Source organism: Adiantum capillus-veneris, chromosome 30, assembly GCF_014529385.1.
Source record: "Adiantum capillus-veneris isolate H3 chromosome 30, ASM1452938v2, whole genome shotgun sequence".
NCBI lineage: Eukaryota > Viridiplantae > Streptophyta > Polypodiopsida > Polypodiales > Pteridaceae > Adiantum > Adiantum capillus-veneris.
In genome coordinates, this window is record NC_140960.1 from 51,445,770 (window position 1) to 51,465,051 (window position 19,282).

General features: G+C 43.3%; 1 protein-coding gene across 2 annotated transcripts; it reads left to right on the forward strand.

Annotated features, from left to right (window-relative positions):
• Positions 1-4,368: 4,368 nt before the first annotated feature.
• LOC147417942 (putative mitochondrial adenine nucleotide transporter BTL3) lies at positions 4,369-18,103 on the forward strand. Of its 2 annotated transcripts, XM_086506653.1 has the most exons (5): positions 4,369-4,964; positions 5,053-5,516; positions 14,393-14,696; positions 16,341-16,871; positions 17,788-18,103. In XM_086506653.1, exons 1-5 carry the CDS (start codon positions 4,785-4,787, stop codon positions 17,854-17,856), a joined length of 1,548 nt encoding a protein of 515 aa, XP_086362779.1. In that variant the 5' UTR covers positions 4,369-4,784; the 3' UTR covers positions 17,857-18,103. The 2 variants fall into 2 exon arrangements, with proteins under 2 accessions (XP_086362779.1, XP_086362778.1); XM_086506652.1 differs by having other exon boundaries at positions 4,371-5,516.
• The last annotated feature ends 1,179 nt before the right edge of the window (positions 18,104-19,282 follow it).

A 19,282-nucleotide genomic window follows, 5' to 3' on the forward strand; every position in this document is an offset into this window, starting at 1 on the left:
ATACAAAATTCCCTTTCTTGAATTTTCCAAGAGGAAATCTTTAAAAATTAGGTTTATTTTTCAAGTTTTTCCACTAATTTTCTGTATTTTGGGGCGGAATTTCTTCTTATCCCCTTGCCTTCAACCAGCATTTTTGAAATTGAAAACGGCATGATATTAAGCTGAGACACATTTTCCCCAAACACTGCTATAGGTGCATTGGGGTTGATCATGATATGAAATGAGGCAAGATTAGAGAAATTTATTTACTAGGTGCTAACAAAAGCTTGTGCCTATAGCAATTTCTACCTCCTGATTAATGATGAAACATAAGGGGACTTTTTGGGTTTCCAAAGGGCCCTCTAAGGAAGTCCATGTCATCACCTCCCCTCAAAAATTATTGTCTAGTAAAAAATTCAAGCGAGCTGCAAAATTTGTGGCAATTGAATATTGAGATTCAACTCGTTAAGAGCTATCCATGACATATGGGTTGATAGGGTTTGGATGTGGCTAGAGGCGAACACTACATGAAAGATTCTATTTTGACAAATAACGTCAACCCGAACCCTATCGACCCATATATCACCGGATAGCTCTTGATGACTACAATTTAAATCTCCATCTTCCGCAAAGTTTGGATCTTGTTCGCATGTTTTCCAAAGCCTAATTTTGATGCCATGGACTTCTTTAGAGGTCCCTTTTCAGACCCTAAAATCCCCCTAGTGAGTACAATACAATGCTTTTGGGAATGCCTAAATATCTTTTTCTGTAGGTAGTGGCTCTCAGATCACACACAAAGACGAGATACTTGACTATGTCGAAGGTTGTATTGAAAGCTATCAAAGACTCTGGATGCCAAGAAATCTGCTTAAGGAAAGTGTTTAACTTATTGAGAATCCCTATGGGATTCAATTAGTCCTTCAAGAAGATATGGGACCTGCTAGTGGACAAGTTTAAGGCCAAAATAAAGAATGGAATTTTGTGCCACAACTATTATCTTCCTTGTATGTTTTACTTTGTTTCTTGTTGGAGGCTTAGCAAGCATGTCCCTACAATTTTGCTAAGCAGGTGAATTAAGGGGCATCTTCGGAGATCCCTTGGATTGCTTGGAAGTGAAAAAGCGGGGAGTTGCCGCGCATGGAGGAGAGAGAAAAAGAAATGCAGGCAATATGCCATGTGCGATCGGGGCTTGATATTTTTTTCATGTGGTTTGGCGGGGTGCGAATCAGTCGAGCGAGCAGGGGAAGCAGGCGCAATGGAGAGCAGGTGGAGTTGCTAACGAATGCAGGTCTTTGGGAGATGCGCAGGTCTCTCTCTTAGGCAATGTAGGCGCAGGTCTCTCTCTCCCTCTCTCTCTCTCTCAGGCAATGGAGGCGCAGGTCTCTTTGAGGCAATGGAGGAGGAAGTCTCTCTCTGTCTCTCTCTCTCTCTCTCTCTCTCTCTGTGAGGCTAGATCACGGTCACGGGAGAAGGGTTTGCATTAGGGACGAGAGGAAGGGGAGACGTAGTTCACCATGATGGGGATGTCCGCACGCCCAGGAGAAGAAGGGAGGACGAGCGCAGGAACAGGGGCGAACGCACATCACTTACTTTGAGAGCAGTAGGAGAAAGTATCTCCAGTTCTAATTAATTAATAGGTTGTCGATTTGACCTAGTATGACCCAGTATCGCCTGCACATGTCTTCTCAATAACAAGATGTTTTCTTTGAGGAGGATCAAATGACTTGAAGAATCCCCAAGGTTGCTTAGCACACTTCTACACTTCCTAGAGAGCAAGGGGTTTTTGGTATTTTGGATATTCATAAAGCAATTTGGTTAACAATCAAGGCCTATGGATGGGCTTAGGTGAAGGAACTCAAAACACGTGCAACCTACAACAATTACACACCGTTTTTTTCTCTTACCCATCCAATAAAGCTCTGTAAGAAGTTCTTCACAAGGCATCCTAGCCCCTTCACATGGAAGGAGATTCTTCTTGGAGAATGCGAGGGGGTTTGGACATTCTATGTTGGCATATAACAATAACAATCTTTTATGGGTCAATTTGGAAGACAAGGAATGCTAAGGTCTTCTTAGCTAGAGAACATCACCCCTTTTCTACAATGAGAGCCTCTTTGCTTCTTCTCTGTTGCAAATGGAAGTTGGCATGCATGAGATGGATGAAGAATTTTAGAAAAATCTCAATCGAAGATGGAAATCTTGGAGCAAGATACTAGTTCCCCTAGGAGACTTCAATTGATTCATGGTCTTAGGACTACCTTCTGCTAACTATGTCTCCATATATCAATACATTAAGAAGTTGAAGCAAAGGTGTGGGTGAAGGCAATACGAAGATATGGAGAGAGAGAGAGAGACATAGAAGAAATGAGCACGCTGTACACAATGAAAGAGAGATTTTCTTAATATGTGCAAAGCCATATAAATATGCACTTACAAAGTAGAGATTTTGCGATTTTGGGCGACTTAGGTTAGATCTTTTCCTTTGGCTCACATCATGGACTATATAGAGGAGGATATTTGTATAGAGAGGGATTCACATGGAAAGGAAAAGCCTTACAAAGCGTTGACACACTCATGACATTGGCTATGCCTCATGCTACCCATATCATGCAAGGTGAGAGGGCTTTCGAAATCCCAACAAATGCCTCCTTGAACTAGTCACATGTGTACTCTAATGTGATTCATCTAGGGTTTGTGATGGTCCACTGATACATAATAGGAGGTTCAATATGACACATATCTCTATGGTTCACTAGGTGGCCATTGATGTCATTCATGTAGATTCTTCTTCATGCTTGAGTCCTTTGTTCTTGGCCTTCATGATTTGATCTCCTTTGTCTTCATGGCTACATGGTTCGTGAACATCTGCTTCATATCCTTCTTCTTCATGGGCTTTAGACAAAAAATAATTGATTCATGTTGATTTCGTGAGAACTTCTGCTGCCTCATCTCCATTTCCAGCATGAAGACCTTATATATGAAGCACGCTAGGCTATCCTGTTGGCTGCACACGTAAAATATGAGTAGCGAGATGGGGAGACTGCTATGGCCATTTACAACATCAATGCTTGGAGGGATCTTCTCAGAGAGAGTGTGGCCATAAATTGTGAGCGCCAAGCAAACAATGCTGGAAATGAGGCAAAGGCAAGATTTGAGCTGAGGACTTGGCCTAGCAGATCCCTATGCATGGCCTTGTCCACCTGCCTCTTCCCGAATCAAAAGTTGGTGAGGCACGAGCTGAGCGACAAAGGAGTTTTACTAAAAGTATGGATGATGAAGAGGCGAGCACCCTCCAAGAGGACAAGAGCACTAATGATGATGAGTTCGAGTCGGCGAAGCTCTCATACCACTTGATGAGTTGAAGCTATGGTGGGTGGGTGTGTGAGAGAGAGAGAGAGAGAGAGAGAGAGAGAGAGGCAAAGAAGAAATGAGCATGTTGTACAAAATGAAAGAGAGTTTTTCTTAATATGTGCAAAGCCTTATAAATATGCACGTACAAAGTAGATATTTTGCGATTTTGGGCAACTTAGGTTAATCTTTTCCTTTGGCTAACGTCATGGACTACAAAGAGGAGGATATTTGTCTAGAGAAGGGTTCACATAGGAAGGAAAAGCCTTACAAAGCTTTGACACCCTCATGGCATTGGCTATGCTTCATATTATCCCATATCATGCAATGTGAGAGGTGTTTCCCATAACACCTATGACTAGGGCAATCCCAACATACATGAGGGGTCTATCATATTGGTTATGTCTTGCTTCTCTTGTCATATCGATTTGAAAGCCCATATATGTATTACTGTGTGAATATGTATGTAGAACACACTGCATAGGACTTTCTCCCCAGTTGCTCTTTTGAAGGGGATTGCATAATCCTCAGTTGCTATAACTTCCACGCACATGGGAGATGGGATCAAAGGCCATCATCACTCTAGAGCCATGACATCAATTGGGCGCATTAGATCTTGTCGCAAAAAGTAAACTTGGGTCAAAAATAATCTTGGGTACTTGCCTTGTGATACATTTGCACATCAAATATTGAGGAGGCCGCCTACATTCCAATGAAGATGTGTGCGAGCGATGTGGCTAGGGCACATGCCTCTCATCCCTGAGTTTGTGGGTTCCCTCAGATCATTGCGCCCGGCATTTATGGCACTCAAAAGCTTCCAACTATGCAACACCCTCTTTTGACCGTGTGTTTTGCGCAACTAGATTCTTGCTCACCATGTGCACGTCGATGCCATAGCTTGGGCAGCCCGTTTTTGTCAATAGGCAGTGTGTAAACACGCTTATTTGCCTCTCGCTTGTACACTCTCTCGCTCTTTTGAATCACTCACTTTGAATAAAGGTATTTTAGCAGGTTCAATAAAAAGTTTCCCGCACAATGACTACTTAAAGAGAATCGCACCTTCGTAGGGTCTTTCCTTGGTATCCGTGATCAGAATCCAGTGCCTCTTCAGCTCTTTCGAGGTTCTCGAGCCTTGCCCGTTTATACCTGCCGCCTGCTGCAGAGCTCGTCACTCCTGCGTTTTCGGGACGTTTCTTCACACCCCTGTGCGTTTGGGTCCTCTTCTACCGATTTTGGTCCTGCATTTTCCGAAGCTTTGTTAGCTGTGTTGCTTTCAATTGCGCAGAGACTTCCCCATGGAAGATGGGAAATTGGCTCCCCACTCGCAGTTCTTCAAAATTCAAGAATTCTCCGACATGAAATCTCTTGTTTATTTGTACACAAAGGGCTTTCTGGTGATGAATCGCGTTTTTCTCTAGCTTAGGCTCTGCTGTTGCTGCCTCTTGGACCATGGGTTCATGGGACCCCTCAGCCTTTCATTGCGGCACTCGTCCGGAGCATGTGGAAAATGCAGAAAGTTCTCTCAAGTCAAGCACAGCCTCCGGTGCCCGCATTACATTTTCTTTGCTACCAGAGTTGGGCATGCCGAGTTATTGTGCAGACAGTTTGCGTTTTGTGCGATCGAATGCCAAATTTGTGTGGGTCCCTGCCGATGAATGCTCCTTAAATGTTAATTATGGCTTTGAACCTCTGTTTGTATTGCCAAGATCGGTTTCAAATGTGCAGACAGAACTTTTGACTCTGTCCACTCCACAGAAGCTGAGGAGTTCAGAGTCTTGTGCGAACCCCTTGGTGCATCAGGCGAGAAAACTGGCATTGTGGGCTGGGACAGTGCAAGCTGTGCTGATGCATCATGTGACAGAAAAAGGGTACGAATTTTCAAGAGGAGTGCCTATTTTGCAGTCACAAAAGCAAGGAGTATTATTTTGCTCCATAGGGTTAGCAGGTAGAGAAATTGGAGGTGTGGAAAAGCTGAATGTGTCTCAGGCAGAGGCAAGTCTAGCCTCACACAAGTATTCTTGTGAAAAGGAGGCTAGCTCTACAGATATTCATATGCTGCGTGATGTAGATGCATCCCAAAGGCTCATTTCATCTAGTACTGAAGAAGGCAGGAAGGAAGTTACAGAAAATCCAATGTTTATGACAGTGAAACATCTTTCGGCTGGCGCTATATCTGCAATTGTGTCCAGGTTAGCCTTTACTTTTTTAATAGTCTTATGTCTTAAAAGGTAAGGTTTATCTATATGCTGTATTTACAAAGTTAGACAAAGACAAGTTTGGGCTGATGCACTTGAAAGCTACACTTTTAGTTACAATCCTGGCATGTAGTATCATAAACCAACACAACACTTCTAGATCCAAGATTGCATATTATGCTGGAGTCTTAAAGCGTCACAGATATACAGTGTTAAAATGATCCTCGGTTGTAACCAAGTAATTTGTGCTCTGAATGATTAATAGATTATGCATGCGCGCCAGGTGTACGTGCGTATTGGAAGAAGAAGATTGATTGGGGAGTGAGCGTAGGAAAAACTTGCTCAAAAAAGCTATAATTTAATAGTTTTGTGGTGGCTGCCCAAGAAGTGGCCGACCAGACACATTGGATAAACGACCCGGCGGGAGCCGGCAAACTGAGTTAGGATAGTTATGAAATCGGCTGAGCTATTAATGCTCTTGATTGGCCAGAAAACAGGGTCTTAACACTCGTATTTCAGTAAAGGCTTTAAAACCTTCAAAAAATAAGCGGCTGGGCCAGTTTGAAAGCAGCCAGGCTTAATAAACTTTAGAAAATCCAATCCTAGTGTAAGAAATTTGCAGCAACCAGTGTTTTCTATTTTGTGAGCAATTCTCCCTCTTGGGATGGTTTCCCACGATGTTAAAACAATCTTCTTCTCGTGTGTGTGTGTGTGGGTGTGTGCGTGCGCTAATAAAAAGAGAAAATTGGTATAATCTTTCTATCACCCAAGTGTGGTAGATTGGTTATGCCATTTCCCTCTTGAATAACAGGTCTTGAGTTCAATTCTCCTCATCGGATAGATCTTTAAGGTCTCTTGGGATAGTCTCCTACGACGTTAAAACAATCTTCTTCTCGGGTGTGTGTGTGCTAATAAAAGGAGGAAAATGGTATAAGCTTTCTATCACCCAAGTGTGGTAGATTGGTTATGCCATTTCCCTCTTGAATAACAGGTCTTGAGTTTAACTCTCCTCGTCGGATAGATCTTTAAGGTCTCTTGGGATAGTTTCCTACGATGTTAGAACAATCTTCTTCTCGGGTGTGTGCGCGCGCTAATCAAAAGTGGAAAATGGTATAATCTTTCTATCACCCAGGTGTGGTAGATTGGTTATGCCATTTCCCTCTTGAATAACAGGTCTTGAATTCAACTCTCCTCGTCGGATAGATCTTTAAGGTCTCTTGAGATAGTTTCCTACGATGTTAAAACAATCTTCTTCTTCTTCTCTCTCTCTCTGTGGCGCTATCTGACAGAATTAGCATGCATTAGGGATATAAGCAGGTAACGCTAACTTTCGAGGGTGCTCTGCAATAGTTTCTAGACACAGAGAGCTCTCTCTCAGTACTTAGTTCGGCCCTCTCTCTCTCTCTCTCTCTCTCTCTCTCTCTCTCTCTCTCTCTCTCCCCCGCATTGAGTTCAACTTTCTCTCTCTCATAAGCCATCTCTTGCTCAGAGCTCCCGTGAGAGAAGTGCAGGGCCTACACAACTTGCGGCAAACGTGTAGGGCGGTCCATAGAGCTTGTGTTTATCCGTGCGGGGAATAAACGCACTCAGACAAGCGTAGTAGTGGTTGCCCACACCAAATTTCTGCATTCCGACGAATTTTGGGAGCAATTTAAGCTAAGTGTGGGTACCTCCTATGTGAGCAGATAACAACAAAAGCTTCTTCCGTGCAACCATGCAACATCTAAAAAGTATTTGGGACCTGAATATTGAATTCAATATTGGGCTTACGTGCTTGTAACAATTTAGAAATTTGTAGTGTTGTGTCGATTTTGCATTGTTATCTCAATTTTATGTTGTGAAGAATTCCATGCGAAGTAGTAAACTAGCTTTAAAATATCAAGTACACGCTTCCGTTTTTGTGACAGTGGTATCGGAGTAAAGTCCTTTCTATTTTTTTCTTAAGGAGAGACAATCCTTGGTAGAAAAATACCCATCATGGTAGGACAAGCAAAAGAGCTTGAGCGGCTCAGGCAACAAATGGCAGAATTGCAAACTGCTCTTGCTCAGCTAGAAGTGCAGAAAGTGCTTAACAGCCCCGAAACTTGCGCAAAATCAATTCCCCCGCTGGATCTCACTTGCACTGGCGTAAGCCCTCTGATTCCTGCCCAAAAAACAGTAAATGCAGCTCGCTGTATTTACTGGTTTTTGCCCTGTTTTCAGCCCCAAACAGTCCCCTAGCTGTCCTCTGCCAATGGGGCACTATTCCCAATGATTCTGGAGTCCGTATGGCTGAAAAACAGTCAATTTACCATAGTAACAGGGAATGGCCATTTTCAGGTCTCCGTTCCCCGTTCCCATTTCAAGTTCCCGTTCCAAATCCCCGGTCCGTGTTTCAAACGTGAGTACCCGTAACAGGGAATGGCATTTTGTTCCGCGTTCCCGTTCCCCGTTCCCATTCCGGTTTCCCGTTCCTGGTAACTATGCAATTTACAACGCATACACAACGCTAAAAAATGCACATATACGGTGAGGTTATGACCCTCACCGGTGCCTGCTTTGGAGTAGCAGCTAGCTACCCGTGTTCCTGCTCAAGGAGGGTCTTGCCTCATCACAAAAGCATGAACCCACACAGCTGTACATCAGTCAAATGAAGAGCCCTCTTGTGGGGCATCACATAACTGCACGTAGGGGAGAGAGAGCAGTGTGTAGTGTGCAGGGCATCACTCCTAGCACCACACTGTAATGAGAGGGAAAGAAAGCACTCCATATCTCTTAACCTGTGAGACATGTTCTCAATGAAGCATCCTCCTAGCATAAATCGAGCGTCCCCTCTTTTGACCTGTAATGCATCTGTGAACAAATAGATGCAAAAAGGGGAAGATTTCCATGGCTGCCAAAACCTGCGTATCGCTGAAAACGCAGCAAAACAGCCCTGTAAACACGCATCTGATGCCTTCCAATGTTGAAAATGAGCTCCTTGGACCTAGGCAAAGTCAAGGGAAGCAAAAAAATGGAGAGAAATGGCTAAAAATCAGCGTTAACAGCCTCCAAAACTGCTCCAAAAAGTCAGTTACGAGTTCTCTTCTCCCAGACTTGGTAAATTGACCAAAAAGTGCCACTTGGCACTCGTACATGCAATTTCTCCGCATTGAGGTTCCCGCTTAAAAATCTCTTAACTGGTGCATCAGTTGACTTTGCAGCACAGTACTAAAATGTTCCCCTTGTCATTCTGAAGCTAATGACGCGAGCAGATTTCATGGCCCAAAATAGCAGTTCCCTAAATTTTAGGAGATGCTTCCGTTAGGCTCCCACTGGTCTTCTGACCATCTATCCCCATTGGGACCGCATCCAAAAGTGCAATGTGGCCCAACTGTCGGGTATTTTCCTTTGGTGATCCCACCTTGAATTTATGCCTTTATTGAGTTCACTTCCTAGTATCCGCCAACTTGCTAAGTGCGACGGGGGGACCTACATGATCTTGTATTGAGCCTAGACATCCCCTTACTATACGAATTCCAATGCCGACCACTTCCCGTCTGCGGGTGAAACTACCGTTCACATTGGCCATACAATGCCCGACCATTTGCAACTTCAAAAAGAGGGTCTCAGAAATAAAACAAAAATCGTTGGAAAGAAACCAACAACTAAGGTTAGCAGTTGCCACGTCCCCGTGACAGAGTTACACCACTCTTGCTTCGCCATTTTGTACGGCTAGTGATTGTCCTGTGTTGGCCACCCTTCGCACATCATGTAGATTGCATGGGCGGATACTTTTAGCACGTGTCCGGCCGGTCATTTTTTGAGCCTGGCTGGGTGCACACATTTTTAGCCATTTTTGTTTTTTGCACCAATTACACATTTTGCCCTACCTCAACCTAAGATTCTATAAATAGAATGCTTAGGGTCTTGTAGTCATTTAGATTGTGTATTGAGAGCATCATTTGCAGAGCACTTGTGTTCTCTCTCTCTCTCTCTCTCTCTCTCTCTCTCTCTCTCTCTCTCTCTCTCTCTCCAGCGTTTTCGGCGCGCGTAGCTCACTCTTTCCGCTGCTCACTCTCACACTTTGGGGCGGAATGAAAAAGCTAGTGGAAGAAATGCAACACAATGTTACTCTTGTGAAAGCAGCTACATATGGACTGCAGGTCTACGGAAAGGGAGATGATGAAGGTGCTGGTGCAAAGGGTCAACTATGGCCTTATGCTTTGAAGACAACAGAAGTAGGTAAGGTAACTTATGGAAAATTACGACAAGTAGGGAATTTCATTCAAGAAACCACAGGGTGGATTGATCCAATGGATTCTCTATCGATATATGCGTTTATTGCTAAGTCTAGAGCTAATGAGGCTATGGTTGAAGAGAAGAGAAAAAGAGATGAAGACGTTGCGGGAGCATCTAAAAGGGCAATGAGATCCAAGAGCAAGAAAGAGGAGGGGCCTGCTCCTAAGCCCGCTCTCGAAGTGGTTATGGAGGAGGCACCAAAGGACAAGAAGCAAGGTAAGCTTAGGGGACCCTCTTATAATCTGAAATCTGATATTGAACTGGCTACAGATTTAAAGAAGGTTTTTGAAGAGTGCATTTTGAATAGTAAAGTGGAGCAACAAGGGTAGGGAGAATTCAAAAGCACTTTCTGGGACATCCATAGCTCTTCTTTTTCCCGCTCTACCTCAAGCTTATGAGCTTCATAAAGCAAATCAGTCCCTCTTTCTTGGCTAAGGAAGGCACCAAGTTCTCAGCTTATCTCTCGATCTGGAGGAGCTCTCAAAGGTAATTTTTGGAAGCTCTTGTTGGCAATCAAAGAGAGATAGCTTGACAGGCTAAGGAAAGAAGTCAAAGAAGTTTTAGAGAGTTCCTGAAGGCAATTAACACGATGGAAAGCAAACAGAGGAGGAAGTTTGAAGACTTCTTGATGAGAAATGAAGCATGAAGAACGCACAAAGAGCAGGAATGAAGTTTGCAAAGTTCAAAAGGCAATTGATGCAATTAGAGCGACATGTTGGAGATCTCCATCACCATCATCTGCTTAAACTTGATTAATCATCTTGATAAGTTACGGAGCTGATAACGGCCCGCTTAACTTTGTAAAGGAGCTTAAACTCCTTAGTCTGCAATTGATCCAATTACTGATGTCGTTAATGGCACCGCTTTGGCAATCAAGTGTCCGTTCTCATCCATGGTTTAAGTTTCAATTGTTCTTGTGTGTTGTTTCTATTTCCAAGTGGTTATTATTCTTTTGTGCGGTGTTGAGCATCTTCGTCTTCTCTCTTTTGCCACAGCTAGTAGCCCGACGCTCACTTGGCTCGCCTTTCGAAACCCATATCCCCTGACAACGCCGGGCCGTGTCAACTCTCTAATTAAAAGTGTGATAAAATTGTGAAGTATTTAAAGTGATTCTCTCGTGTGTGGTGTGCTAGATTTCCGACTTGGGGCGTTCAAGTCTGTAACAACAAGGACACACTTCTACAGCCACCTAGAGAGACCCAGGTGGAGAGGGGGTGGAGATGGTCACAACTTACAGACTTCTTTCAGAGAGCTAGACCCTTCCACTCCTAGACACGGGCCAGACGGCATCTGCGTGCTATCGGATGCCATGCCCCACGACTCCACCATAGACAGATCGAGGAGATCCGGACCTGAGCACACCGAGTTGCTGAGGAGAGACGAGCCCAAATGATGGCTCACCCAGCTGCGCTCATTAGGGCAGCCCTTGCTTCCAACCCTCCCATGTACTATATTTTACATCCCCTCATTAGTACATGATGGAGCTAGCTAGATTGATGCATTTGCATGGTTGTACTACCTTGAGCATATAGACATGCACATACCCCTAGTACTAGAGCTCCACACGCCCCCCATAGATCCCATCATCCACCATAAGTCTTTTCTTTTATTCTGTATCTGTTTGAACTATTTTGTCTTTTCCGATAGACGGAGGACATACACACATGTATACTTGATTTGTCTCAGACGGACTTCGGCCTCTTATAGACGTTAAGAAGCTCTCTCATATAGGGATGGTGATAGAGGAGCACAATTGGCAGGGACATGGATCCCACTATTGTTATATGCTGATGATATTGTGCTGATTTTTGACTCCTCGGAGGGGATGCAACGTCATTTCGATGCTTTGCACACATTTGCCCGCGGTAGTGGAGTGTCTGTTAACCTGGGGAAAACCAAGGTTATGGTGTTTAACACCACACCACAATGGGTCAGGAGGTCAGCTCTCACTTTTACATATGGCCACGAGACGGTGGAGTATACAGATGCATACACCTATCTTGGGGTAGTCTTCAGTGGACTAGTGTTTTCATTGAGGAGAGCAGCAGAAACTAGATTAACGAGAGCTTATGCAGCCTTGGGAGGATTGGAGAAGATGTGTTTGAATGTTCAGTTTCAGGAATCTCGAACAAAGCTGTGGCTTTTCGACACTCTAGTGGCTTTAGCTATGCTTCATGGGGCTCAGATTTGGGGACCCTCGGTGGACCACCATGGAAGATCTGGTAGCACTGATGGATGGAGATGTATGGAGAGGCCTCTAGTCTTTATGATCTCTCGGATGATTCGGGCTAAGTCCTCAGTGCCACATGAGATTATTCGAGCCGAGCTAGCTGCCCCCTCTCGTGGTCGAGGCCCTTATTGTATGAGAGGCCTCTAGTCTCTATGATCTCTCGGATGATTTGGGCTAAGTCCTCAGTGCCACATGAGATTATTCGAGCCGAGCTAGCTGCCCCCTCCCGTGGTCGAGGCCCTTACTGGATCAATATCCTTCATGCATAATTATATGCTCGGCTAGCCCTTGAGTCATCTCAACAGCTAGCGCTACAGGGGGACACAACATGCTGGTACGGGCAGATGACATCATGGTTTCATCGTTTTAGTCCCATGGCTTCAACATGGATAGATTGCCTCCGTTCTAGTACTCCTTGGATGCTCCCTCCCTATCTCTCACACGGACAGAGATCACTAGACTCATATGTCAGGATTTGATTCAGCTAGACACCAAGAGCACATGGATACAGCCGACACAGGAGTTGGGCACGAAGATGGCTTTCTATAGAGAGCATCTTCTGTCACAAACTTGGGCACCACGTGCCAATAGAAAAGAACAAATTGAACAGACTTTTAGCACTTCAATAACAATTGATCTGAAAGAGAGAGAGCACACGCGACACGGGGTGGCAAAATTCCACCCCAGAGAGTATTGGCCTCAAACCTTGGCGCCCCTTTCTGTATTTCTTTATTATTGCTGATTCGCAAAGTCCTTCGCAATTTGCGCACTGAAGAGTGCCAGAGAGGGCCCCAAGGCTCATATTTAAAGGCCCAAAGCCTAAAAGCATCAAATATGAAAAGCTGACCCCAAAAAAACACTTTCCTAAAATTTCAGGATTTTCCTAAAAATCCTCTGCGAATTGCGGAACGTCCGTACAAGTGCCACGTCATCATATTTTGATGTGCAAAGTCTTCTGAATGTGTTCTGCTTTATTTTTAATGCCTTTATGTCACTTGGGCCCCATCAGACGGGGTCCTGTGGGGAACTCTTCTTTAAAGATAGGCCACTCTTGGCTCCATTCTTTAGTGGCTTTACACGTCAGCAATTTGTGACATCTTCTCCAACTAACAGAAGATGGATATGTGATCAGACCGGCCTATATGGACACTCATTTATCCTACGGGATACGATGTGCTATTGGTCAGATATAGACATCATTGCATCAGCTAGAGATTGAGTCTGGCAGATTTAGGAGAGTACCAACAGAGGCCAGGATATACGAGTTGTGTCATATAGAGCCAGAGACAGAGTTACATCACTTCTGTCATTTTCCGGTATACTATGAGATATGAGGCCACTTTCATTGTCTATTCAGAGAGGGCTGACCATTGGCTAGGGTCGTGAGATATCAGGATCAGAGATGCCTCGGGTTGTTTTTGCTAGAACTGCGCAGACACAGGGAGAGTCTCTTGAGGAGATCAGGCAATGGGAGACATTCACAGAGGGAGATTACTGACTTCTTTAGAGCAAGGACTCAGCAGCCAGATGAGCATGCTCCACAGAAGACTTCAAAGCCCACTTATACGAGAGGTATATTAGTTGAAAGAGCCATTGAGCTCGGGAGAGCTAGATGCCCATGTCTACGAGGGCGAACACGACATCGACGGAGGCTCCATCAGAGGATTAGGACTATTACGACATGGGAGAGCCCAATACAACTATTTACAGAGGTGGACATTGACGAAGCTCTTCAGCGACCGATGCAGTACTTTCTCGGACAACGCCCGATGCCGGGCATCCTTGGGCATTAGTGATGATGATGATGATTTTAGTCTTTCACTTTACTTCAATTTATTTTTATTTTTATTTTTGTACCCAGACATTAGATTAGAATCTAGATCCACCAAGACTGTATCGGTTTGGTCTCATAGGTCATTTTGGCCTTTTGAAGACGTTTAATATAACATTTCATTTCATCTCTCTCTCTCTCTCTCTCTCTCTCTCTCTCTCTCTCAACTCGAGTCCTCGTCGGATAGATCTTTAAGGTCTCTTGGGATGGTTTCCTACGGCGTTAAAATTCTCTTCATCTTCTTCTTCTCCTCTCTCTCTCTCTCTCTCTCTCTCTCTCTCTCGTGTCTAATTGTAAGTTTGTCTCGCGTGTACACTTCTGTATTGCGTGATCCCAATATTTATCTCTAAACCCTTAAATCACTATCTTAGAATAGCCAAGGATTTTTAGGGGAGAATTTAGTGCTTTCAGATTTAGCTCGACTTGGAGCTGTCTAAAGTGGAGTACCCATAAATGATTTGTTTGTCATGTGAGTGCATTCTTACCTCTCTCATGGTTATGAGCTCAGTGTTGCAGTTGGTCAAAAGTGCATTATTGACTTGAATGTAGGTCATTTGTAGCTCCATTGGAAAGGCTGAAGCTTGAATACATGGTGCGTGGAGCACAACAGAATGTGCTTCAAATCATACAGCTAATTGTGTCCAAAGAAGGAGTCAAGGGTTTCTGGAGAGGAAACACAGTCAACTTGCTGAGGACTGCTCCATTCAAATCTGTGAATTTTTTCTGCTATGACGTCTATAGAAAGAGGTTGCGGGAGTTAACAGGAAAGGAGGAAGCTAGCAACTTTGAGAGGCTCGTTGCTGGAGCAGCTGCTGGGATTTCGGCTACCTTGCTTTGCTTTCCTATGGATACGGTAAGCACATCGCGAGTACCTGTTATTTTCTCAGTAGTCATGAACTATTTTTGGAAGATTTTGTGATGTTTAAATGATGCTGCTATGATGAGTAATTTATTGAAAGTTTGTTTATTATGGTGCTACTTGCAAGCACCATTCAATACACTGAATGATCTAAGTATTCCACTTTGAGCTTAAGTGAGTCACACTGCGTCATGTTTCTTGGGGCTTTAGAAGAAGCACGACAATCTGGTTCAAAGCATCTCAGCCTCAGGCCCTCAAGGTGGAAGCCTGAAGTAATGTTTAAATTGGCACCAAGGGCTCTTGATTTTGAGTTGGTGACAAGCCGTTGATTCGACATCTGGTTCAACAGTATTAGTGATTGTTATGAGAGGTGGAGTATTACCAGATAAAGTGCAGAAAGCGCTTCATAGCAGGTATTCAAAAAAGAGCAGCACACACATTATTTGCTTATTTAAGGTGTAGCAGCTGTTTTGCAGTTGTTAGAGCTTCGATCTGCGGCATTGTTCACCGGTTGAATGGTACAAACCTGGGTGTGTATAGGACATCTGGAAAAGTGAACGTTACCCTGAGGCTGTTTTCTATGTTTTCAAGATGTTTGGCCAAGGGAATCTGTTTTCGTTGCATTGACTTCTGTCAATGACTTGCATGAATGGTTTACACCATTTGTGACAGCAGAGGCCAGGTGGCTCAAGAGAGGAACTTGCACGCTCCACATGGGTGTACATGCATGCAAGTGATCAGAGTTTGGAGGGTCAGGATTAGCAGGCCATAGTACATGCACTCAAGAGTGATGTTTCATAAAGACAAATGACCAAATTGCACCTTGCCAAGGTGGGCCTGTTTATATAGACTACGGTGTAAGGTAGTTGTAATGTATAATCTGACGCAGAGGCAAGGAGCTGGAGAAAATCAACAAAGGACGACAGGAGGTGAAGACTATGATAGGTGCATGTTTCAATAAGAAAGAGGAATTGTGAATGACGAAGGTTGGAAGCATTGTTTGCAGTTGCTAGGTAATGGAACTTTTTAGACAGAAGATGAAGTTTTTGTCAATCACATATTGAAAGGATTAAAGGGTTGAGATTCAGTTTTGTATTTTTCTTGAAGAATAAGAATAGTAGTACCCAATCTCTAAAAGATGGGTATCATGGATAGCTCCTGCATAGATAGCCACATATGTGTCGGTTATCTTTTGATGAAGGGCAATGTGACTCAGACAGGTAGCGGGCGGACTTTTACAAACATAATTGGAGAATCTAGTAGGTTGAGACACCAGTGCAACCATCTTCATTCTTGCTTACACGTTCACTTCTGGTAGCAATTCTTTTTGTTAGATGGGACCATAAATTTGACATACTAACTATTTACGAAAAGGCTTTTTAGAGTTCACCGCTTGTGGGAAGATAACGGTTTCTGGTGCAAGTCTTCTGTCTCATATTTTGGTCTGGAACTGCTGACTAGGAAGGTGACTTCTTTACATACAAGGTTATCAAAAAGAAAAATAATCATCATGAGGTTGTGCACTGAAGTTTAAGGAAATATTAGAAAATTGAATGCTGTAGTAATTGTGTGTGTGAAGAGCAATCATTTGGTACCACAGATGATGAAATTGGTAGCTGTCTGGATTTTGTATTGCAGATCAGGACTAGATTAGTTGCTCCAGGTGGGGAAAGTCTGGGAGGTGTTATTGGCTGCTTCCAGCACATGCTTCAGTCGGAAGGCTTCCTCTCTTTATACAAGGGTCTTTTACCAGCTGTAATTAGCATGGCTCCTTCTGGAGCAGTTTTTTATGGGGTGTATGACATCCTGAAAACTTCGTATCTTCAATCTCCTGAAGGACAGGAGGACCTTAGGAGGAGGATTGAGGTGGAACGACGACGACGTGGTCTTTTGTCAAAGGTGCAAGGGGAAAGTGAAGGTACAGAAGCATTAAAAGAGGAGGCTGGGAACCTTGGGCAATTGGAATTGGGACCTATGCGAACTCTTCTCTACGGGGCTATAGCAGGAATCTGTGCCGAAACAGCAACATATCCTTTTGAAGTTGTGCGTCGACAGCTTCAGATGCAAAATGCTGCAAATAAAATGGGAGCTTTGGCTACATGTCGAGGGCTTGTACAGAGAGGTGGGGTGGGTGCACTATATTCGGGCTTGCTTCCGAGTTCCCTTCAGGTCTCCTCTCTCTACTCTGTTAACTTTTTTGACCATCATTTCAGAAATTTGATCAGGGAGATCAAACCATTGCTTAAGAGTCTAGTGAAAATGCACTATAGCTAGTAGAGTTAAAGATTTCCAAGCTCTATAGGTTTCTATGTGTTCGGTGAAGTCTATTGCTAGCAAGAGCCTTCAAATGTTAATGGAAGAAAAGACAGCAGAGTAGTCCTTAAAAAAGCCAAATTCTGGCCGTCTTTCTAGGTACATGGTGTGTCCTGCTTGGGCTGGAGTAATTATAAACAAGTTCTGTCATTTCCTGCATCCTTGTGTGCATGTGCTTATTTATCTGCGTCACAACTCCAACCTTCCAACAGAGAGTTCCATCTTCGAGGCATTTTTTCTCACATGACTGGGCATAAATTTGGAGCCACGTAGTAAATAAGGTCAGCAAACAGACCAAAACAATTCAAGTGCCTGGAATGTTGAAAGCTTCAATGTTTTGAAACACATCTGCTCTTTTCTCTCATGTTTATTTTTTGAAGCTGGGCTAAAATAACAAGTCTCTATTTTTTATCGTACGTAACATCCAAAGTATGTTATAATTTTTGTAGTTTAATTAGTACCGCATGTCTTTGTACACGCCGGCCGGGGCTGGTTTTCCAAATCATTGACCCATTGCCAACAGACTTTCAGTCGAACATATTTTCGGTCTTAGTCAACTCTTGCATTTATTATTTGTAATCAAGAAATTTCCAAGTTGCATAATTATTTCTACTTGCTATACAGTCACTGATAATAATGCAGAACGTCTAGTTTGATGGTGAGAGAACAGGAACTCGCTGTGGGTGCTTTTTATATTAGCGGTTCTCTTTGTGCAACTTTATACTTGTGAGGCAAAGGCACTCCTAATATTTTTCATGTGTTTCCATTGCAGGTTCTACCGTCTGCGGCTATCAGCTATTTCATTTATGAATGCATGAAAGTGATTTTCAAAGTGCCATGAGTTTTGGCACTCGACTCCAAATTTTCAAAAGGTGAATTGAAAGCAGGTATAGGCTACCACAAAGTTTTATTCCCTGGCCATTTTTTCCTGGCACATGAGCCAGGTCGATTGTAGTGGTTGTAGGCTTCAGAATACGGCTCAACAAGAGTTTGTAAAGAGATAAATTTTGATATATGTCACAGATGACTGAGAAGTAGAGTGTTTAAAGCTCTTAATTGAAATCAATAGCAAAAGAAGTTATAAGTGATACAGGAGTCTGGGTAAGTTGCAATCCATTTGCTAGTGTCATGGGTGAATGTTGCTTCGTAGTTCCGTGCCAAGCAAATTGTCATGTTAACCTATATTACTGATTTTGTTAAGCAAATTGTGAATTTTTGGTTGATCTTCTCTCTGGACATTTCGATCACGTGATGATGATGTAATTTTCTTTTCATAGGTCGTTTAGGCCTTTTGCAGACGTAAATAAACTTTTTATTTCATTTCCTTTCTCTGCTTTTTATCATAAACTTCATAATCGAGCTTTTGTCGTCTGCTTAGATGTGTGTCATCCAGGTTCTACTTTGTGTCAGTTCTTTAATTTGAGGAAAGCAAAAAGGCGATGCTAATATGTAGAGCTCTTCAATCACAGGTCTTGAGTTCAACTCTTGTCGTCGGATAGATCTTTAAGGTCTCTTGGGATAGTTTCCTATGATATTAAAATTCTTTCCTTCTTCTTCTTCTTCTCTCTCTCTCTCTCTCTCTCTCTCTCTCTCTCTCTCTCTCTCTCTCTCTGTATTATTGTTGAAATGGCAGTCCTGAAGGTTGTACCACTGTGGACATTGCGAAGTTGAGACACACGAGCCTCAAAGAGACCTGCTGTCAGTGTGGTTGATTGGATGTGTGCAAGAGAGAACCACTGTAGAGGAGTGTAATCTTATTTATACCCCTGCAGTAAGGATAAGTCTGCCTTCCAAAGACAAAGAGGCAGATGGCTGGGATGCAAGAGAGTAAATTTCAATGGAAGAAGTCTCCCCAACTGAAAACATGCAGGTAATGACCTTTCAAATGCACCACATGGAAATGCCGGGGACCGCGCAAAAGGGGTTATTGTGAGTTGTCACAAGAAGCATATTGAGAGTGCCACAAAAATGACTCAACAAAAATTGACCTTTAGATCCTCATTTCAGTCTTTAGCTTTCTTTAGCAATCCAGAATTTCTTCTTTTTTCTTTTGTTTGTCTTGTTGTATGGAGTCTGAATTGTAGGATCTAGTCTTTGTTGTCTTATCGAAGTAAGTCTCCGTTGTCTTACCTTCGTTGTGATTGTTAAAAGCAGAGTGTACATTTCAAAGTTGCAGTCAAGTAAGCTTCTCTGACTTATTTTGCCGAAGCCTTTTCTCAAAAACTTTGTCAAGTAACCATTGGTTTGTTTCTATCTATTACTTGTTT